This window comes from Scyliorhinus torazame, chromosome 15 (assembly GCF_047496885.1).
Source record: "Scyliorhinus torazame isolate Kashiwa2021f chromosome 15, sScyTor2.1, whole genome shotgun sequence".
Classification (NCBI taxonomy): domain Eukaryota; kingdom Metazoa; phylum Chordata; class Chondrichthyes; order Carcharhiniformes; family Scyliorhinidae; genus Scyliorhinus; species Scyliorhinus torazame.
The window spans coordinates 146,017,530-146,041,290 of NC_092721.1; the positions used below are offsets into that span (position 1 = coordinate 146,017,530).

At 47.7% G+C, this 23,761-nt stretch overlaps 1 protein-coding gene across 2 annotated transcripts in view; it reads left to right on the forward strand.

The window, feature by feature from the left end:
- LOC140391875 (anoctamin-7-like) overlaps nt 1-18,997 on the forward strand; it is a 147,856-nt gene extending 128,859 nt beyond the window's left edge. For both annotated transcript variants that reach the window (XM_072476866.1, XM_072476867.1), the window contains 5 exons: nt 8,098-8,227; nt 9,763-9,896; nt 11,587-11,667; nt 12,000-12,082; nt 16,921-18,997. In XM_072476866.1, the coding sequence (XP_072332967.1) occupies nt 8,098-8,227; nt 9,763-9,896; nt 11,587-11,667; nt 12,000-12,062 (408 nt within the window). In that variant the 3' untranslated portion in view covers nt 12,063-12,082; nt 16,921-18,997. The remainder of the gene's footprint in view (nt 1-8,097; nt 8,228-9,762; nt 9,897-11,586; nt 11,668-11,999; nt 12,083-16,920) is intronic.
- Nucleotides 18,998-23,761: the final 4,764 nt, after the last annotated feature.

Below are 23,761 nucleotides of genomic sequence, written 5' to 3' on the forward strand. Positions count from 1 at the left end.
TGACTCCCTCCTGCACGTTGTCCTCCCCTGAGTACACATCCTCAGGAAGGTTGTTGCACTGGTGCAGAGCTAGGTTATGTAGGGCACAGCAGACCAGGAAAATGTGGGAAACCCTCCACGGACCTGTATGGAGAGGGCCCCGCCCAACCTGTCAAGGCAGTGGGATAACCGCATCCCTTTTTTTTCAAAAAAATATTTTTATTAGGGCTTTTGCAATTTTTATAATAATAATAACAGCGACATAAACATGGTACAATAAACATTTCTACCCCATCACAATCTTCACGCACCCCAACAATAAAACAACAGTCTGGCCCTCCTCTTTTCCACCCCCCCCTTGGAATTCTGCTTCTGCTGACATTTTAATTTTCCCCAAGAAAGTTGACGACCGGCTGCTACTTCCGGGTGAACCCCAGCATTGACCCTCATAAGGCAAACTTTATTTTCTCGAGACTAAGAAACCCAGCCATGTCACTAATCCAGGTCTCTACATCAGGGGCTTCGCGTCCTTCCACATAAGATCAGTCTCCGGGCTACCAGGGAGGCAAAGGCCAAGACGTCGGCCTCTTTCACCCTCTGGACTCCTGGCTCTTCCAACACTCTAAAGATCACTACCTCTGGACTCGGCACCACCCGTATTTTGAGTACCGTGGACATCGCCTTAGCGAAAACCAGGCTCTATCTCTCCCCCTAGCTCGTCTTCCCACTTGCCCTTAAACCCCTCCACCGGAGTTTCCTCTGATTCCAAAAGTTCCTGGTAAATATCTGATACCTTCCCCTCTCCCACCCAGGTACTGGAAACTACTCTGCCCTGTATCCCCTGTGGCGGCAGCAGTCGGAACCTGCCTTCTTAAGAAGTCTCGTACCTGCAGATACCTAAACCCATTTCCTGCTGGCAATTCAAATTTATCTTCCAAGGCTTTTAAGCTGGGGACACTCGCGTCTATAAATAGATCCCCCACCCTCCTAATTCCTGCCCTTTGCCATCTCCGAAACCTACCATCCAGCCTACCCGGAACAAACCGATGGTTATTACAAATCTGGGTGCAAACTGATGCTCCCTCCACTCTCTTGTATCTCCTCCACTGCCCCAGATTCTGAGAGCCGCCACCACCACTGGACTTGTGGAGTATCAGGCCGGCAAGAACGGAGGTGCCGTTATCAGTGCTCCCAAACTTGTGTCTTTACATGACGCCGCCTCCATCCCCTCCCATGCCGACCCCTCCCCCACCCCACTTCCTAATCAGGGCTTCTCTTAGCCGCCCAGTAGTAACTACAAGAGTTCGGGAGTGCAAACCCAGCCTCCCGCCGACTGTGCTCCAGCAACACTTCACTCGCGGGGTTTTACCCGGTCACACACAGCCCGAAATAACCTTATTTACCTGTTTAAAAAAAGGCCCTCAGGATGAAGATGGGGAGGCACTGAAAGACCAACAGAAATCTGGGGAGGACCATCATTTTTAGGGTCTGTACCCTCCCCGCCAGTGATAGCGGGAGCATGTCCCATCTCTTGAAGTCCTCTTTCATTTGATCTACGAGCCGGGATAGCTTGAACTTTTGCAGTGCCTCCCTTTCCCGAGCCACCTGGATTCCCAGATATCGAAAGCTCTTCCCTACCATTCTAAGCGGCAGCTCTCCCAGTCTCTTCTCCTGTCCTCTTGCGTGGATCGCGAACATCTCGCTTTTCCCCATGTTCAATTTATACCCTGAAAAATTACCAAATTCCCCTAGGTTCCGGTTAACTTCCCCCATATTCTCCAACAGGTCTGAAATATACAAGAGCAGGTCATCTGCGTAAAGTGAGACCCGGTGCTCCACCCCCCCTTCCAGTTCCAAGAGGCTCTTAACGCCATGGCTAGTGGCTCTATGGCCAGAGCAAACACGCGGGGCGAGGGGACACACTTGTCTCGTCCCTCGGTGTAGTTTAAAATACCCCGACCTCAACCAGTTCGTACGCACACTCGCTACTGGTGCCTGATGGAACAACCACACCCAGTCAATGAAGTCCTCCCCAAATCCAAATCTTTCCAGCACTTCCCACAGGTAATCCCGCGCCACCCGATCAAAAGCCTTCACCGCATCCATCGCGACCGCCACTTCCATCTCCTCTCCTTCTGAGGACATCATAATAACATGTAAAAGCCTTTGAACATTGGCCGTGAGTGCCCCACCCTTCACAAATCCCACCTGGTCTTCCCCTATCACCCCCGGGGCACAATCCTCTATCCTTGTGGCCAGTATCTTAGCCAGCAGTTTGGCCTCCACATTCAGTAGAAGAATTGGCCTGTATGACCCACATTACTCCGGATCCGTCCTTCTCCTGTTTCAGGATCAATGAAATTGAGGCCTGCGACATTGTTGGGGGGGAGGACTCCCTTCTCTCTTGCTTTATTAAATGTCCTCACCAGCAGTGAGCTCAATATCTCTGAAAACTTCTTATAGAATTCCACTGGGTAGTCGTCCAGCCCCGGGGCCTTGCCTGACTGCATGCCCTCCAGCCCCTCCATTATTTCCTCAATTTCAATTGGGGCTCCCAGCTCATCCACCCTCTGGAAGCTCAACTGACCCAAAAGCTGCCTCAGCCCCTCCACCCCAGCCAGGGGCTCAGACTTATATAATTTGGTGTAAAAGTCCTTAAAACACCTCATTCACCCTCACTGGGTCCAGGACCGTGATCCTACCTCTACCCTTTACTCTTCCCTATCTCCCTGGCCGCCTCCCTTTTTCTGAGCTGGTGCGCTAACATTCTGCTTGCCTTTTCCCCATACTCCTAGATCGCCCCCCCCCCCTTGCCTTCCTCAGCTGTTCCACCGCCTTCCCTGTAGTCAACAGCCTAAACTGCACCTGTAACCTCCGCCGCTCCCTCAGTAGCCCCACACTGGGGCCTCCAAATATCTCCTGTCCACCTGGAGTATCTCCTCAACTAACCGGTCCCTTTCAGCCCATTCCATCTTTTCTCTGTGGGGCCCGTATCGAGATTAATTCCCCTCTAACCACTGCCTTCAAAGCTTCCCAGACCGTTGCTGCAGGCCCCTCCTCTGTATCATTTGTTTCCAGGTAGTTCTGGATGGACTTGTTCACCCGCCCACAGACCGCTTCGTCTGCTAACTACCCCACATCTAGCCTCCGTAGCGGGTGTTGTCCTCTCTCCAAACTAACCCGTAGATCCACCCAATGTGAGGCATGATCTGACACTGTAATTGCCGAGTACTCCTCCGTATCCACCACCCCCGGTATTAGAGCCCTGCTCAGAACAAAAACATCGATCCGAGAGTATACCTTGTGGACATGGGAGAAAAAACTACTTTGCTCTTGGCCATGCAAACCTCCATGGGTCTGCACTCCCATCTGTTCCATAAACCCGTTCAATTCCTTTGCCGTGACTGGCACCTTCCCTGTCCTGGATTTTGACCGGTCCAATTCCGGATCAATGACTGTGTTAATGTGACTAAGTCTGGGATCTTACTTAACACCCACCTCATAAATTCCACATCGTCCCAATTTGGAGCATATACGTTCACGAGTACCACCGCACCCCCTCCAGCTTCCCTCTCACCAGTAAGTACCTATCCCCCTGTCTGACACAATTCTCCCTGCCTCGAATGCCACCCGTTTATTAATCAAAATCGGTACCCCCCTGGTCTTTGAGTCCAGCCCTGAGTGGAATACTTGGCCAACCCACCCCTTCCTCAATCTAGTCTGGTCTGTAACCTTTAGGTGTGTCTCTTGTAACATCGCCATGTCTGCCTTCAGCCCCCTTAAATACGCGAGCCCTCTTGACCGGCCCATTCAGCCCTCTCACGTTCCACACAATCAGCCTGGTCGGGGGGTTTCCCGCCCCCTGTCGACTAGCCATCACCCTTTTTAGGCCAGCCTCCAGCTCACATCCCCTGCCTCCTTGAACCCCCCCTCGGGCGTCCTCCGTCCCCGACCTCCCATTTGTCCCCTAGTAACAGTTCCTCCCCTGTCAGCAAAGCAGCCCCCCCCCCCCCCCCCCCGGGTAACAGCACCAGAAACCCCCCATATCAAGCTCAAGCTTATCACCTGCTCGCCCCGCACTGCTTCCAAGAGTCAGCTGACCTGATAGCTTCCACCCATGGCACCAAACAGACTGTCTCCCCATTGTTCTCTCGCCTCTCCCATCACTTGAACATACATATTCAAAGCATCACATTCCCCAGTAAACAAACAGAAAAATCAGTGGAAATACAACCACAGAAAAAGCAACCACAACCCCCCCCCCCACCCCCCCCTTCCACCCAGCTCCCAGTAAGACAAGTTAACTTTAGCCATCGAAACAGCCCCTTATTGCACACTAGCTACTTATTCAAAGCAGCACAAGAGTGATTGTCAACAGATCACCATTGCAGCACTCACCAAGGATTCAGTGACCTTAGTTCACATCCAGTCTTTTTTCCCTGATGAAAGTCAATGCATCGTCTGTTATTTCGAAGTAAAATTACTGTTCCTCATATGTGACCCACAGATGCGCTGGGTACAACATTCCGAACTTCACCCCCTTCTTAAAGAGGGACAATTTTGCCCGATTAAAACTGGCTCGTCTCTTGGCCAAATCTGCACCCAGGTCTTGATAAATGCGCAGCTCACAATTCTCCCACCTGCTGCTCCGTTCTTTCTTGGTCCACCACAGAACGTGTTCCTTGTCCAGGAACTGGTGCAAATGTACCACCATCGCCCTTGGCGGCTCATTCGCTCGGGGCTGCTTCACGAGGGCTCTGTGCGCTCTATCCACTTCCAGGGGCCGAGGGAACGCCTCCGCCCCCATCAATTTCTCCAGCATGTTCGTCACATAGGCCCTCGCATCCGATCCATCACTGCCCTCAGGGAGGCTGACAATTCTCAGGTTCTGCCTCCTGGACCTGTTCTCCAAGTCCTCCAGCTTCTCCTGCATTCTTTTCTGGCTGTCATTCATCATCTCCACCTTGGTCTCCAGCACGGTTAGGTATTCCTCATGCTCAGACATCTTTTTCTCCACCTTCTGGATCGCACATCCATGGGTTTCTTGATTCTGCACCACCTGATCAGTCAAAGCCTTGATCGGGTCCAGCATGTCCTTCTTAAGCTTGGCAAAGCAATCTTCAAAAAAAACTTCACCAGCTGCCCTGTCGACCACTGTGCCATCTCCCCGTGGCCCTGCTTCTCCACCATGCTTTCCCATGTTGCCAGCTCTGCTCATGTCTTTCTTGTAGAACTTTGTCTTCTCACATGGCCATTTCTGGTCCAATTCTCCATACGCTGGAGGGGGATTTCTCCTCACCGTCTCACTCGCCACTGATTCATCCAATAAAATCCGGCAAAAAATGGGAGATAAAGGTCCAAAAGTTTGTCACAGACGGGAGCTATCAAATGTGCGACCTACTCGTCCATGGTAGCCACCGGAAGAACATAACCGCATCCTTAACCGGCCGATGCACTGCTTGACTGGTCAGGTGGCACGTTGTACTTGGTCCACTGCAATCTGTAGTCTCCGCATTGGTGTCATCAGCCATGACTGAGGGGATATCCCTTGTCCCCAGTGAGCCGTCCTTGCATCCCTCAAAGATTCCAGGGAGCTGCGACTGGCCGAGGATGTAGCTGTCCTGCATGCTTCCTGGAAAATGGTCACATACCCTTTCCAGTTTATGAAGGAAACTCCTTGATGCAGAGAGCCACATGGGTGCAGTTAATCACCCCCTGCACCTGTGGCAGACCAGCTATTTGCCTATAGCCCCCTTGTCCTACCGGGCCCGGTCCAGGTCAAAATATATGCAGTCCAGGCACAATCTTGCTTTATCTTTCAGATTCTTATCCATCCAGCCCAATGGGCCCGGCTTCTTCACTCATTACACCCCACCCTATGTGCCCCGCAGACTGCCCTGTCCCATACTTCCATGCCCCAGACTGCAGACTTGCACAGCACTAAAAGCTCACTTAAACAACACAGCAGCAGACTTCAGGATGACCCACACCAACTGCGACCTCCACGAGTGCAACCTTCTGCTCCTGGCAGCTGCTCCCTCTTTATCTCACACCATCCTGAGCACTCCCAACCCCCTCTGGAGCTGGCCAGTGGGATCTGTCCCCTTGGACTCCTTGGTGCCCAGTGGAGATAGTGATGCTCTCCTCCCTCCTCCCTTCTGGAGGTCACGGCGCCTGGTTCCGTTTTTAAAAAGCAGTAGGAATTTGTGACATCAGGCAACCCGGTCAGTATATTTTAATTTATTTGGGGTTTTAAAAAAAAAACCTTGAATACTCAATTATCTTTTCCAATTAAGGGGCAACTTAGCATGGCCAATTCACCAACCCTGCACATCTTTTTGGTTGTAGGGGTGAGGCCCATGCAGACACAGGGCGAAGGTGCAAACTCCACATTGTCAGGGGGCCGGGATTGATCCCGGGTCTTCGGTGCCATGAAGCGGCAGTGCTAACCACTGCGCCATCGCGCTGCACACATTTTCTTCATTTTTAAACTCAATTTTGCCAAGCAGAAATTTCAGGTACTGAAAGGGCAAATGGTGATTACAAAAGAGTTGAATGACTTGTGGGTTGAAAGTATATATAATGCCACCCACTACGCAGATAGCGTTCTGTGCCAGGCATTTTTATTTAATTGTTCCTGTCGAACTCTGCAGTCAGGTTGGTGTAGGCACACCACAGTACTCTTAGTGGGGAGTTCCAGGGTTTCAACACTGTGACAATGAAGGAGCAGTGATGTAATTCCAAGTCTGGATGGTGGGAGAAGAATTTGAAGATGGAGATGTTCCTATGCATCAGCTCCTCTGGTCCTTCTAAGTGACGGAGACTGTAGGTTTAGAATGTGCTGTTGATGAAGCCCGTTACTGCTGCACAGCTTGGATGGTACATGCTGCAGGTACAGTGTACCAGTGATTCACTATTACGCTCTACTACTCCCCATGACTGTCTCTTGTCTCTATATCATATTGTGGGTGGTACAGTTTGCCCACTCCCATAGTAACCCTTTCAGCCTGAACACCCTAAGATTGCAGTCCTGGATGGATTGCAGCCGAGTGCTGTTGAAGCTGATTCATCCCTCCTCTGACTTGTGCTTGGGTGATGAAAAACTTTGGGAAATCAGGAGGTGTTACTTGCACAGAATTCCCATGCTCTGATCTGCTCTTGCAGCTGCAGTATTCTTATGATCCAGTTCCGTTTCCGGTCACTGGTGATCTCCAAAATGTTGTTAGTGGATTGAGTGACCGTGGGTGGAATGTTTCCTGCTGCAGAAGTCAGCAGGAAAACATGCCAAACCTTCTGTCCTCAACCTCATTAATTATGCAACTGGATGTTTTGCGCCATATCCTATAGGACAAGACTGATGGTGCGTAGTCCGCTGTCCTATCCAGGCACTATATTGAAAAGACACCCAATCTCATTTTCAAGAGGTCCACCTCCTTTCTTCAATAGTGGGTCAGTGAAGATGGACCTCCAGGAAATTGAGGCCGGAAGAGGAAACCTCTCCAGGAAACGGAATCTGGAAAGTTCCCCCCTGCAACCCAGTGCTGTGGTGTTCTAGGACCCAGGGTTGCTGGCGACCTCCATCCTGAACTTTGGATGCCGCTCCAGGCATTGTTCAGTGAGTCCTGACATCTGCACACCACGGTGTTCCAGAGGGGTTTCGTACTGGTGTGTTTTCCCATTGGCGCCACAGAGAATCAGGTGTGGGTGGTCAGGACGTCATCTGCATTCCATTAGCGGGATGCAAATGGGCTTCACGTCCACCTCCAGCAGGTTTCCAATCCGCCTAGGTGACACCAGAAGATCTTCCTGCAGACAATTTGCGTCAGCATAAAAGTTCTCCCTCAGCCCCCATCCCCTGGCCATTGAACCCGCCAGTGGGGGCATGGCAGAATTCCACCAAAAGAGATGGTTAAATACACACTTGTTGCAGATAGTCATTGCCTGTGTGGCACAAATATTTCTTGCATATTTGGTCAGAATAATTTTTCAGTTTGGAGAATTTGCTTCCTTAAGCAAGAACCTGTTTGTATATACATATTAATTTTAATATGGTTTAAAAAATGACAAAATTAACTAAATTCACCAGACCCCATTTTTTTTTTTTTTTTTTGTTTCCAGCTTTTTTCTATCTCATTCCCTCTGGCACCACTTCTGTTCTTCATAACCATTTTATGCGACATACGAGTTGATGCCAAGCGACTGCTATGGATGTACAAACGTCCCATTGCTTTCATGGCTCAAGACATTGGTAAGATATTTTATGAATGGCTGTTAGAATTTGTTAAAAATGGTAAATTGACCTATAACTCAGAAGCACATAAAGTCATGAGCAGCCATGTTCAAACACACATCCTCTCAGCATCAATGTTACCCAAACAATGAGGGAAGGCTGAGATCTCCCCAGGGCTAGACTGATGGGGTCCCATCGAGGGGAGTACTGAGGGCATATTTGACAGGACTGGGTGGGCGTAGGGGGTGGACTTGGGGAGACAAAGCTGTGGAGAGGGCCTCCAATTGGCATTGGGGGATTGAAGAAGGATACGCCCCATTTAACTGACCAGCCGCTCTATAAATTACCCACTTAAGGGCCTCAATTGGACCACGGAAAGGTGTTGCACCTGATGCCTCACCCGCTCCGGATACACTGCCAGTGGAAAGGGGACTGGAATATCCTGCCAGTGGGAAGGGCCAGAAAATCCCACCCACAAAGATTATTGGCTCCAATATAGGTTTTTTGGCATCACTTCCAAGTCTCGAGCTTTCATTACAATAGTTTTAGGTGAAAGATCTCACTCATTATCAGTGCCACTGACTCCATACCATTGTCACCGCAATCCAATTAGGTTTTCAGCCCCATTTCAGGACTTGGTGCACAAACAAAGACCAAGTGAGGGAATTCTGTGCCATCGGAAGTTTTCTTTTATAAATTTAAAGTACCCAATAATTTTTTTTCCAATTAAGGGGCAATTTAGCATGGCCAATCCACCTACCCTGCACATGTTTGGGTTGTAGGGGTGAAACCCACGCTGACACAGAGTGACCCAGGGGCAGGATTCGAACCCGGGTCCTCAGCACTGTAGTCCCTGTGCTAACCACTGCGCCACATGCCACCCAGTTTTTTTTAATCCCCAATAGATATTAATCATTTCCTACTTTAAAGGAATGTATCAGGTACCTAGCCAACATTATCTCGACCAACACTAATAAAGTGTTTGCTGCATTTGGGCCTTTGTTTAGTAAATGAACTGAAGTAGTTCGAACATCGTGAAGATGTGAAAGCTACTTAAATAGTTTTACTTTCGACAGGAGGGACAAAAAAACAAAACGCGCTCGTTACCTATGGCTGCCATTAAAATTTGTCAATTGTGAGCTCTTAACTGATTAGTTTACCACATTTAAACCGTGGCATTAGCAAGACAATCGGAACAAGACTATTATCTCACTCTGCATGTGGCTTTGCTCAAATATGTGAATGCAAGACCAACTGACCATTTATTTTTAAAATTTAAAAAAATCTTTATGCAATTACTTTCGATCTCTGAATTCATAATCAGATTGTGCTCCAGCATATATCAATTCAGATAGAAGGCAAGCACTTTAGATGACCGTGAAGCATCAAAGACTTTAACAAAGCTGCGTAGAGATACAAAAATGGCCACTTTTTGGGTGATCAAAATAAATTACTTATTGATTGCTTCTCTATATGCCTTTCACTAGCGATTTTTATATGTAAGAGAGTGCATACATTTTAGGTACTGGAACATTTCTCCTCTTTATTTTCAGGTCAATGGTTGACTATATTGGATCTAATAAACGGCGTAGCAGTGGTAACCAATGCCTGTGTGATTGCTTTCAACACTGATTTTGCAAGGGAGCGACCCTTTTATGAACAACTGATCATCCTAATTGTAATTGAGGTACGATGTTACAACCAACAAATCTCACTGATTACTGCAGAAGCTGTTTGATTCCTCTGTAAATGAGCAGCAAGGGATGAGAATGTTTTGATCTTGATGGATCTCCCCAAATATTTTGCTTTGAGGCAGAGATGGACTTTTTCTCTTGGTTACTGGACATTAATTTGGCTTGGATTTGAAAGGGCACAAAGTAAATGGAAATTGCCTCGGGTTTTTAACAAATAGCTTTGTTGTATAACTCGTGCTTCAAATATTTCTGTGTTTTCACGAATAGTCCACGGCTACAGACATGCTACAATTTATGTGTTTTGTACTTTGTCCTGCTGGAGCACAACACACTTGATTTGGGCTCTTAATGGTCCAGATCAGAGTGAATGATCCAGATCAGAGTGGTGTGGGGTCTGTAGGCAGCAGTCTCTGATCACTTTGGATTCGTACTGAATGAATCCATTGTGTCAATTCTGGTATCAAAGAAAGCTTGCAAGAAGTTCCTTGTGTTCCCCACATACTTAAGATTTATTTTAAATATTTGGAACAAGTGGGTACTTTTGCCCATATTTTCGAGGCATTTAATGCTGAGACTAGAGTTCTCCGAACAAACAGCCCAACATGTGCAGAGCTTTGGCCTGGCTGTAAGTATGTGTCATGTGAGAGTACCTTTAAGAAATGGTTGTTCATAAATGGGTTTGTATATAAGTATCTATAGTGAGAGCACCTTTAAGAAATGGGTGTTTATTACTGCAGTGATGTCAGAGTGGGTGGAGCTGGGCTGTCTGTCAGCTTTTTACTTTCATTTTAGGCTGTTTACTGCAGAGTGTCGTTTTCAGAGCTGGATAGCTGCAGTCACAGCCAGAAGGTGTAAAACGTCTCTCTCTCTAATCTAAAGACTGTAAATCGATCCTGGTGATTTAAAACTAATAACAGTAGTGACTTTAACCTGATGTGCTTCTGGTAAAAGGTGTTTTTAGTCTTATGGATGTTAAAAGGAAAGCTTAAAGGATTACTTAGTGTTGTATTCTTTGGGGGTTATATTTGAATTAATGGTTGCTTAGATGTTCACTGTATGTTTTAAAAAGGTTAACTTGAGTTCATAGAATAAACGTTGTTTTGTTTTTAAAAATACTTCTCCATTTCTGCTGTACCACACCTGTAGAGTGGGCAGTGTGCTCCCCATACCACAATCTATTAAAAGTTGTGGGTCAGGTGAACTCCAAGATACACTTTGGGGTTCTCTAAACCTTGGCCCATAACACATGGCAGAAGGCAAATGTGATATTGCTTGTCTTGAACCAATTTTGAACATAAATGTCTTGGATGATTTTATAAGTATGTCATATTTTGTTTGGCGGTCATGGTATGGTGTTTTTATTTCCAAGAAACCACTAGTTTAGCTGAACTTGTTAGAACCAAAGATGTATGAGAAAAACTATCCACTGTTCGCTGCTGGTTTCTTGCTGCACTGGACATCAAAAGTATTGTCTTGTCTCTCTGATTTGGGTGCCTCAAGCTCTAGAATTCCTGCATTTCTCCTTCATCTCCTCTCCAGTAAAATACTTCTGCTACATTTCTCTTTGGCCAAATGGTTCGCCACTCCACCGTATCTCCTCCTTTTAGGATCAATTTCTGCATTAAAAGTACTGCACAAAACACATGCTGTGTAACCAAGATTAAAAATATATTTTTATTTTAGCATATAGTGTTTGTGGTGAAGTTTCTGCTAGCGACCATCATACCAGATATTCCTCAGCATATACTCCTGGCAATGAGAAAGGTAAGTCTTTATTGACTAATCTGCATATTGTACCATTATATTAACCAGGAAAAAGGCACGTCATTTTATACCATTGATTTTTGGTTGATCTACTATACTGATGAAGCATTCTGCAGTTGAAAATGCATGCACATACTTGCAGCATCAATGTGATATAATATACCAATAGAGACCTGACATTTCTGTGCAGTCCATGGATCTTGATATTTCTAGGTAAACATACAGAACACTAGCATTTGTATTAATACTATCTGTTCCCAGCAATACAATAACACACACCATCCAACATCCTAATTATCTCTAACATAATTTTGCTATGTTTGTTATTTTAGGAGAAACATCAAGTGGCGACAAAAATGAGAGGTTATCCAAAAGTCCTTCAACACTTCAGATGATTCTAGAACATCACAAGGCTGTAAGTTGTCTGTTCTGTTCCTACACTTTTGTACAGTCTTTTAGTAGCTATTGATCATCTTAATCGAATTAGATTTGATTTTGCCAGATACCCGCCTGTGAAGCAGGCACACCCTGCAGTAAAGCCAGGATATGAATGAGATTATTTCTTGCATGGCATCCATTTCTGTCTGATCTTCCGTTGCTGAGCACACATTGGCTGCTGGGTTTCCTATATAACAACAATTGACTACAATTTATAAAATGCCTCACTGCAAAGAACCATTTGGGATATCATAAGTTTGTAAATATACTTTATTGTTTTCACATTGTAACCTGTTGGAGAAACATTGGGTGGGATTCCCGTGGCAGGACCTGTTGCAAGCAAGAATGGAAAATTTGGCGTTCCAGCTAAAACCTTTTCACTTTCAGTTGCACTGGAAAATCTCAGCTGCGCACATTTTGGCCATTATTTGACCGATGGTTAAGTGTTAATTTTAGTCATAAACACACAGGATTACATCCCAATGATCACCGTGGTATGAGCCCCTTCAGCCAATCTGAAATGCTCTTTCTGCTCTATTGTTTCTACAAGGGATCTCTTAGCAGGATGAGTGGATGTCTTGTGTAGTTCTAGTCAGTTCGACACTGACACCATGTTTTCTTAAAAAATATTTTTATTCTCTTCCTTTTTCACATTTTCTCCCAAATTTACACCCACCAACAATAAACAAGAATTGTGACGAATATGTCAAGCCCCATATCAATAACCATGATCCCACCAAACCCCAAACATTAGCCCACATGTTAACATAAACAAATGACAAAAAGGAATCCGGAATCACCCATAGTCCACATTAACACACATAGTGGGCGCGATTCTCTGACCCCCCACTGGGTCGGAGAATCACCGGGGGCTGGCGTGAATCCCGTCCCCGCCGTGTCCTGAATTCTCCGCCACCAGAGATTCGGCGGGGGCGGGAATCGCGCCGCGCCGGTCGTTGGAAATCGCGCCGGTTGGCGGGCCTACCCCCGGCGATTCTCCGGTCCATGATGGGCCGAAGTCCCGCCGCTGTCAACCCACGGCAGCCGGCGTGGATTGAACCACCTTTTGAACGGTGGGACAAGGAGGCGTGGGCGGGCTCCAGAGTCCTGGGGGGGCGCGGGGCGATCTGGCCCCGGGGGGTTTCCCTACGGTGGCCTGGCCCACGATCGGGGCCCACCGATCCGCAGGTGGGCCTGTGCCGTGGGAGCACTCGTTTCCTTCCGCCTTCGCCGTGGTCTTCACTATGGCGGAGGCGGAAGAGACCCCCTCCACTGCATATGCGCGGGGATGCTGTGAGGGGCCGCTGACGCTCCCATGCATGCGCCGCCCGGCAAAGTCATTTCCGCGCCAGATGGCGGGGCGCCAAAGGCCTTTCCAGCGGCGGGGCGGAAATCACTCCGGCCCGGGCCTAGCCACTCAAGGTGAGGGCTCGGCCCCTCAAGATGCGGAGAATTCCGCACCTTTGGGGCGGCGCGATGCTGGACTGATTTGCGCCGTTTTTGGCGCTGGTCGGCGGACATCGCGCCGATTGCGGAGTATCCCGCCCAGTATCTCTCTTTTCCCCCCTCGCCCCACTAATGTTCGATGTTATCCAGTTCTTGAAAGTGCATAATGAATAATGCTCATGAACTGTAGAACCCCTCCACCCTTCCCCTCAGTTCAAACTTAACCTTCTCAAGAGTCAAGAATTCCAACAGGTCCCCCCGCCACGCCAGGGCGCACAGGGTGGAGAGATTGCTCTCCATCATCTCATCAGGATCCGCCTTCGGGCGATCAACGAGGCAAAGGCTACAACATCCGCCTCCCACCTGTTTCCAACCCCGGCTGGCCTGACACCCCGAATATGGCCACCCGAAGGCCCTGGTCCAGTTTCACGTGCACCACTTTAGAGATTACCCTAAAATCCTCCTTCCAGTAATCCTCCAGCTTTGGACAGGACCAAAACGTATGAATGTGATTTGCAGGGCCCCACTCCACAACATTCACACACATCTTCTACCCCTTCAAAGAACCGGCTCATCCTCACCCTCGTGAGGTGTGCTCTATATACCACCTTCAGCTGTATCAGCCCCAACCTCGCGCACGAGGTGGAGGCATTCGCTCTCCGGAGAACCTCACAGCAGAACCCCTCCTCCATATCTTCTCCCAACTCTTCCTCCCACTTTGCTTTGATACCTTCCAGTGGTGGCTTCTCCTCTTCCAAAATAGCTCTGTAAACTGCCGACACTACCCCCTTCTCCAGTCCCCCTGTCGTCAGCACCTCCACCAGCAATGTGGAGGCCGGCTCCACCGGGAAGCTCTGTATCTCCTTTCTGGCAAAACCTCAAACCTGCATGTATCTAAACATTTCCCCCTGCTCCAGCCCATACTTTGATTCCAGCTCCTTCAATCCTGCAAACCGCCCCCCCCCCCCAAGAAACAAATCTTTTAGTGTCTTAATCCCCTTCTCCCATTTCCGAAAATTTCCATCTCACTTTCCTGGCTCAAATCTGTGGTCCCCCTGAATCGCCGTTTCCCTTGACCTTGCCCCCAACGCCAGGTGTTAGCGAAACTGCCTCCAAATTCTCAATGAAGCTATTATTACAGGACTCCCTGAGTATTTCCCCGGGACCATCGGGAGCGGCGCTGTTACTAAGCCTTCAATCCCGACCCCCTGAATAAACTCTCCTCCATTCTCGTCCACTGGGAATCAACCCCTCTGACCCAGCTCCGTACCTTCTCCACATCGCCGTCCAGTAATAATACATCAGGTTCAGAAGACCCAAACCCCCTGCCTGCCTTCCCCTGTGTCGCAGCACCTTTCTAACTCCAGCCACCTTCCCTCCCCATACGAACGAGGTAATCATTCCTTCATTCTCTCTGAAAAATGCCTTTGGCAGGAAAATCGGCAAGCATTGAAAAATAAACAGCAATCGCAGCAACATGATCATTTTAAACGCCTGTATCCGACCCGCCAGTGACAGGGGGAGACCATCCCACCTTGCCAGATCAGCTTTCACTCTCCCCACCAAACTAGAAATGTTGTACCTGTGGCGCCTCCCCCCCCCCCCTGCACTCCCAGGCAAACTGCACCCCCAGGTATCTAAAGTGAGTCCCTGCCCTACGGCCCTGCCCCGACCCCCAGCTGAGACACCACAAAATACTCGCCCTTATCTAGATTTAGTTTGTACCCCGAGAAAGACCCAAACACCCGAAGCAGCTCCAATATTTCCCCCTATTGACCCACTCGGTTCCGACACGTATGTATAACAGCAAGTCATCAGCATATAAGGCTCTGTACGCCACTTCCCTGCACTATTCCTTTCCATACCCCTGAAAGTATTCTGAGCTGATGTTATTTGTGTGGACACTCACCCTCGGCTCCTTATGGTAGCTTTACCCAGTCCACAAATCTTGGTCCAATCCCAAACCGCCCCAGAACTGCCATCAAGTGCCCCCATTCAACCGGTCAAACGTCTTCTCAGCGTCCAATGCCACAACCACCTCTGTTTCCTTCCCCTCCGCCGGTGCCATAACCACGTTCAATACCCTTCTAACGTTTGAAAAGAGCTGCCTCTCTCTCACGAACCCCATCTGATCTTCACCTATCACCTTCGGGAGGCACTCATCGAGCCTACCCGCCAGTACCTTCGCCAATACTTTTGCGTCCACGTTTAAAAGTGATACGACCCACACTCCGTCGGATCCTTATCTTTTTTAAGCAATAGGGAAATCGATGCCTGCCCCAAGGTTTGCGGCAACACCCCCTTCCCTATCGTCTCCTCAAACATCCCCACCATCAGAGGTGCCAGCTTATCCTTGAATTTTTTATAATAGACACTGACACCATGTTGGTTACAAAATAAGGGGTCGCCCATTCAGGAAAAAGTTGAGGAAAATTATTTTGAGGGTTTGTAGACTTTGGAACTCAGTTCCCCAAAAGATGGTTGCGGTGGAGTCCTTGAATATCTTCAGCAGAGATAGGTAATTCTTGATCAGCAAGGTGGGGGGGGGGGGCGGGGGGGGGGGGGGGGGTGGTAAAGGTTACCAGGGGCAGGCAGGAATTTGAGGTTAAAATCAGGTCAGCCGTGATCTTATTGATGGTGGAGCAGGCTCAAGGGACCGAGTGGCCTACTCCTTCTAATTCATATGTTGAACTTAAAGTATGTTGCAGTACTTGAGCAGTTGTTTGCTATGAACAATTCAATTACACCTGTTTTTCCTTGGGTTATAGGTATGATGTAATTCCATGTTCCGTTTGGATCTGGTCACATCACCACCTAACCTGCTATACTCATCAGTCTGCAAAACCCTCTATTCATTTAGTCCCATACACGTTTTCCACTCCATTTTTGTCTTTCTCTCCCTACAACAAATATCAAAATGAGAGATTGGGCTATGCTCATTGGAGTTCAGAAGAGTGGGAGGTGATCTTATTGAATCCTGTTAGATTCTGAGGGGACCTGACAGGGTAGATGGAGGGAGGATTTCCTTGTGGGAGAATCTGGAACAAGGGAGCACAGTTTTGAGTCTCCCATTTAAAGCAGAGATGAATGAGGTCATTAGTCTTTGCTATTCTTTTCAACATAAAGAAAATTATTTTTCACATAAGGAAGTGGAGACTGTGCCATTGCATAACTCAGCCTTGAATATATTGAGATTTCGGAAGAGGTTTTTGGAGGGTCATGCAGGAAAGTGGAATTCAGGCCACCGATTAACCACTGTCTTATTGAATGGCAGAGCTGGCTAGATGGGCCAAATGGCCTCCTATTTCTTGTGATCTTAAGTGCTAACTACCCACCTATGAACCACTTTTTTTTTTTAATTGTCCATAGATTCTGCATGAATGAGGGGATCTAAACTGCACTTTATTCCAAATGAATCACAGTCCAAGGATACGCCACTGAAGAGCAACAATTCCCTTGGGTGAAGCTGAATGCTTTTGCATGGTGAAGCTGAATGCTTTTCATAGCAATGATTTTAATGCACTGTACTTAATAGGTCAAGGTGATGCCATTATTTCATTCATAGCTGATATTTAAAAAGAAAATGACAGTTAAATTGGCAATGCGCCAAAATTTGCGACTTCCAAAGATATTCTGCATGAAATACCTGGAGCATTTATACAACTATGTGCAAAATTTTAATTCTAGTACTGTATGCCATCAGTGATATGTTCTTTGGTACTAGGAACAATCATGTGCTTATTAATGTGTAGGTTCACTTTCTTTAACTGAAAAAATGATGTGAAGACCGAGAATAGTAAACAATGTGTATATTGTCTTTTTAAATAGCACTAATCTTTTGTAAAATGTAGCTTGCCTTTATCACCATTTGCAAATGAGGGGAAGAAATGGGGTGCATTTTTCCATTCTGGGTCACGAGGGAAGCAAAAATGAATGTGTTGTCCTACTGTAGTTTTTTTTCTTTTTTAAAAAACAAAACCTCTGCTCTAAACCAAACTTTCATTGATGAAAATAGATTATATGACATTGTACAAAAGCTAATTTTAGCATGATGTCAATATAAATGGTGATCATATTTTTCCTGCCAATTAAACCTTGCCTCAGTGCTGGAGAATCAGTGTAAATCTTGTGGTTCTGGTTGACTCCAGTTTTTGAGGGGGGCCAATGCAAACAAATGTAGTTTCGAACAAATGTACATTTATGCAAATACTGTAATTTTCATCCGTTTTAAAATGTCTCGAATACAACTGAAAGAAATGTTAAACAAATGAATTAATCAAATTAAGGAATTCAGCAGCCAATGTTACCTGAACCCCAAAATTGAATTACTGCCTTAAATATACTTGATCTGTTGGTTATCTGTGATTTAGATGGTTCCTATTAGCATTGTGGTAGTCAAGTGTGAACTGTTTAAATATGAAAGGGTTTCGAGGGGATGCAAGATGTAGAGCAAAGAACAGTCAATGTCTTGAACATGTACCCAACTTTAGTAATGAAGGCCTTCATATTGTCAGGTTTTCTTCACGGTAGATCAGATGAAGGGGCGTGTTTGTGTGCACGTTATAAAACAATTCATAGATTACATTCAGCAATTAATTTGTAAAAGTGACCACCAAAGAGAAGAGCTGGAAAAAGGTGTCCTGAGCCATCTTTGTTACACTTGTACAATATTCCAATACTATAAAGTCTGCATATTGCAGTATAGAAAATTCATGTTATGGTTTCTACATCACCACTATGTTTAAATGCACAATTGTCACCCCCTTTTTAAAAAAAAAAAAAAAATTACATTCCACTATGTTGTAGTTCAGCAAGCTACTATTTCCATTAGTTTATTTTTTTAAATTCTAAAGTAATGCACATGGTGACACCAAGGATTGATACAAACTAAATAGTTTAGCAACTATGGTATATATTTCTATGACTACCAACAAAGTGTACACCTAGCTATCCTGCCCTCTAATGTCACTCACTGATTATTCCTGGTGCCCTTCAGTTCCCTGGATATTTGTTTCCGAATACGACAATGTCCTTGTCACAATGAGTGGTGTCGAGAGCCACTCCATTTGTTGGGAAACTTTGGGTTTACTGTATTATTCGTGTAAATTAGATTGGATTCCTATTTGTTGGGTTTTATAATGGTCCAACTTGTTCTGATCATAATCATTCCCAGATATTGATAAAATAACTCTCTTCAAGCTCTGGTTTTCACTGATATTAGTACCCCAATTCAGGCGATTGTTTTCTTTTATTATTGTTTCCAAATGTCACATGCCGAAGATTTTTAACCTCCTCTGGTCAGTCAGCAGACAGTAGTGACTGTTTCATTTTGTGATATATTTTAGTCCCTTTTTTAAAAAAACACTGTTGTTAAAAATTTGAATGGATTCTGAATAAATAAACAACCAATGTTTGTCTCGAGGCTTGTAAATGACTGCAGTTTTTATGCCAAAGTATTAAAATAATTAAGTTTGGTAGCAGTAAACGTCTTGCCTTTTTATGCTTTAATGCACTTCCACTTGAAAGTTCATCAAAATATTTATATGATTTTCTGAAAGTCGCAGTTGTCACTTTCAGTTCTTCATGAAATATTAAACAGCTTAACTACTACATGTAAAAATGGGCATTGGATACTTTGTTGGCGACACAAAGGTGAAGGTCGCAAGTTCGGTGGCTCTTGCTAGAGCTTTTATTTTCTCGCCTAGTTTGTGGGCGGAATTTTGTATGATTGTTTGTTGGAAAGTTTAATGCAGCCAAAGGATGTCAAAAACACAAAACGAATCCAGGGAAAAATGAGGGCAAGCAAAAGTCCACCAGTCAGTTGGAAGGGAGGAAAGGAAGGGTGACGGGAACAGGCTTGCAGAGTGAGACCGTGCCCATTACAGTGGATAAGCTGGTAAGGTGTTGGCAGGGGAGTTTGAGCAGCTGTTTTCAAAGCACTTCAACTGGCATTGCAAGGAGATGATGGCCTCGCTCAAGGAGGGGTGGATGGGACTCTTGCCCCGATTGAAGGAGGCTCTGGCGAAGACGTCGGTGACGGCGCGGGAGCAGAATCATAGAATCTCTACAGTTCCGAAGGAAGCCATTTGGCCCATCGAGTCTGCACTGACCTTCCGAAAGAGCACTCCACCCGTGTCCACTACCCCACATACCCCATCCTATCCCCAATGCCCCATAAGCTAATCTGCAATTTAGCATGGCCAATTCACATAACCCAAGCATCTTTGGACTGTGGGAGGAAACCGGCACCCGGAGGAAACACACACACACGGCGGAAAGTGCAAATTCAACACAGTCAGCCAAGGCAAAATTGAATCTGAGACCCTGGAGCAATGAGGCAGCAGTGCTAACCACTGTACCACCATGCCGCAGGGAGAGGTGTTGAAGGGGGCTGAGGAAACATTGTCGCAGCACAGTGACCAGTTCACCTCGATGGGGTGGAGCTGCAGAGGGTGAGGGTGATGGCAAGTAACAAAAGGTTGAGGGGAAAAAGTGGAGGACCTGGAGAACCGGTCACGAAGACAGAATCTAAGGATCGTGGGATGGGCTGGGGGGGGACAGAGCACTTGTGAAGATGTTGGTCTAGTTGTTTGTTGGGGGGGGGGGGGGGGAGAAAGAGGAGGAGGACAACCCCACTACGAGCTGACATGGCTCACTGGTTGCATAGGCCAAAACCAAAGGTGAATGAGCCACCAGGAGCTGTAATAGTCTGCTTCCTCGGCTATAAGGTGAAGGAAAAAGTGCTGAGATGGGTGAAGCTGCACCAGTTGTGAGATGGGAAGGTGGCATTTATATATACCAGGATCTCATGGCGGAGCTGGCGAGAAGGTGGCTGGCATTTGGCCGGGCGAAGATGGTTGTACAAAAGCAATTTGAGTTTAGGGTCGAGGTTTGGGGTGATCTATGTTGCGAAGCTGAGGGTCTCTCAACTTGACCGAGGTGTTCGTGAAAGAGGAAGGACTGGGACTGAAATGAGTTTGGACTTTGGTTCTATTGATCTTTTTTATTTTTTTTTATTTTCTCGCGTTGTTTGTGTAGGGATGGTTTGGAACTTTGTGGTGATTTGAGATTTGTTTCTTTTGGGGTTGGGGGATTACTGTCTTGAGAGTTTGGAAGGTCTGGGTTTGGGGGGCCCTTTGTTTGTGGGGGAGGGGGCTCTGGCTGGGGCCACCTCGCTGGCAAATGTAGGTTGGCAAGTGAACGGAAGCAAGGTGGGCGGAGGGGCTGTGGTCATTGGAACCTGAATGGACAGGTTTCGATGGGCCTGGGAGGGGTGAATATGGGGGGATGGGGACAATACTGGAGAGGTGATTTTGAGGAAGTGGCTGAGGGGTTTCTGGAAGGAGGGGAGGGGTAGGTGGCTGACTGTAATTAGGGATAGGATTGGGTCCTACCTCTTGGGCAGGGGCAGGAGTAGTGGCTATGACTGATGGGCGGGACTGTCGGGGTGAGACCCCCTGGGTTGGATGGAAATGTGGATGAACTGGTGAAGCGAGCAAGAGTCTTCTTCCATTTGAAGAACTTGAAAGCCGATGTGGTGCTACGGCAAGAGACTCACCTGAGGGTGAAGGACCAGGTGAGGCTTCGGAAGGGCAAGTCAGGTATTCCACTCAGGCCTAGGAAGTAGGGCTGGGGGCTAAGAGGGTAGGGTTTCAGCTGGAAGCGAAGTGTGGGCTGGAGCAGGGGGAAATGTTTAGATACATGTGTGGTGTTGGGTGCTCTGAGGTACAGATGAACCAACACTGTTGCAATTGGTACAACGCCGTTTTATTCCAACTTGTTATTTACAGATCTGTCTTGGTACTCCGCATGTGGTGACTCTGAGTGTCTTGTTAATCAGGTCCTTTCCTTGTCCTCGTCTCCAGATGGACTGACCACCAGGTGTCGTGTTTCTTGTCCTATACTATCTCTGCCCTTGTCTGTGATTGGCTGTCGTGTTATGTGTGCTAATTGGTCTGTTGGTCTGTCTATCATGATGTGTGTTTGAATATCATAACATCCCCCCCCCTTTTTTACAAGATTATGTGCCTACGTGGTTATAAATGTGAATGTGTCCTGAGTGCAGCTAAAGGTGTGTGTGTGCGTGATATTTACAGCATGTACATGTGGCGTAACTATATACATGGGGCGATGTCGGGTGTGGCATGCTAACGAGGTTGTACCATAACAAAAGAAGAAAAACTTTGAAGTGTGGTCCGGTCAAACGAGATCTGGAACGATAAAACAGTAACATGTTACAATACAATAGTTGCTAAACTTTGACGTGTGAACAGTCTCGTAAGTCCAGTCTAGTAGGTGGGCGACGAATTTGGGTTGACCGCCCCAAGGGTAGGTCGAGAACCCCCGGCTGATGTGCGAGCCTGGCCACGGGTGGCGATAGTAGGGTCATGGTATACGGCAGCTCCACGAAGTCACTATCAGGAACCAGTGGAGGACCCGGTGTCTGTGTATGGTTCCGTTGCGAGCGTGGAAGTAGGCGAAGGGCTCGCCGATTGCGCCTACGCACGGATCCATCCGGCATGCGTACCAGGAACGAGCGGGGATCCATGCGTCGGAGATCTTCGGCAGGTGCTGACCAGCCACCATCTGGTAGATGAATGCGGACTTTATCTCCAGGGGCCAGGGGGGGAAGATCAGTTGCCCTTGTGTCGTACGAACTCTTCTGGCGATCGCGCTGCAGTTGCATCCTATGCAGTACCGGAGCATGGTCTATTGTTGGTGCCAGGATGGAAGGCACAGTGGTTCTGAGGGTGCAACCCATCAGCAGCTGTGCTGGCGAGAGACCCGTGGCTAGTGGGGCCGAGCGATAGGCCAGCAGGGCGAGGTAGAAGTCCGATCCGGCAGCAGCAGCCTTGCAGAGGAGCCGCTTGGCAATGTGAACGCCCTTCTCCACCTTTCCATTGGACTGGGGATGCAGAGGGCTGGACGTCACGTGCGTGAAGCCATATGAGGCGGCAAAGGACGACCATTCATGGCTGGCAAAACGGGGCCCATTGTCCGACATGACCGTCATCGGAATGCCGTGGCGAGCAAAGGTGTCTTTGCAGGCCCTGATGACAGCAGACGACGTCAGATCGTGTAGGCGTATGACTTCTGGGTAATTGGAGAAGTCCACTGTGATAACATAGTCCATGCCAAGCGCGTGAAATAGGTCGACACCCACCTTCGCCCAGGGGCACGTCACCAGCTCATGGGGCAGAAGCGTCTCAGGAGGTTGCGCCGGCTGAAACCTTTGGCAGATTGTGCAGTTGAGCACCATATTGGCAATATCGTCACTGATGCCCGGCCAGTATACCGCCTCTCGGGCCCTACGTCTGCACTTCTCGACACCCAAGTGGCCTTTGTGTATTTGATTGAGAACCAGCTGGCGCATACTGTGCAGAATGACTATCCTGTCTAGCTTCAGAAGGATCCCATCAATGATGGCTAGGTCGTCCTGTACATTATAAAACTGCGGGCACTGCCCTTTGAGCCATCCTCCCGTCATGTGGTGCATCACTCGCTGTAAAAGGGGGTCGGCCGCTGTTTCTCGGCGGATGCGGGCCAGACTGGAGTCGTCAGCCGGCAGATTTGCCGCTGTCAAGGCCACCTGTGCCTCGACCTGACATACGAACCCCTCCGCATCTGGTGGTGTACTCACTGCTCGGGATAGGGCATCCACCACGATGAGGTCCTTCCCTGGAGTATAGACCAGTTGGAAGTCATACCTCCTGAATTTAAGTAGGATGCGCTGGAGGCGAGGGGTCATGTCGTTCAGGTCCTTGTTTATTATGTTGACCAGGGGGCGGTGGCCAGTTTCGACCGTGAATCGTGGAAGACCATATACATAATTGTGGAACTTGTCCAAACCAGTTAGCAAGCCCAGGCATTCTTTTTCGATTTGCGCGTAGCGCTGCTCTGTGGGTGTCATGGCCCGTGATGCATAGGCAACCGGGGCCCATGACAACGTGTCATCCCTCTGCAGGAGCACTGCTCCAATGCCGGATTGGCTGGCATCAGTTGAGATTTTGGTGGGACGAGACGTGTCGAAGAACGCCAACACTGGTGCCGTGGCAAATGTGTTTGAGCTTCTCCCATTCCAGCTGGTGTGTATGTTGCCACTGGAACTCTGTAGATTTTTTTACGAGATGGCGCAGAGCCGTTGTGTGGGAAGCAAGGTTGGGAATGAATTTCCCGAGGAAGTTGACCATGCCAAGGAATCGTAGGACAG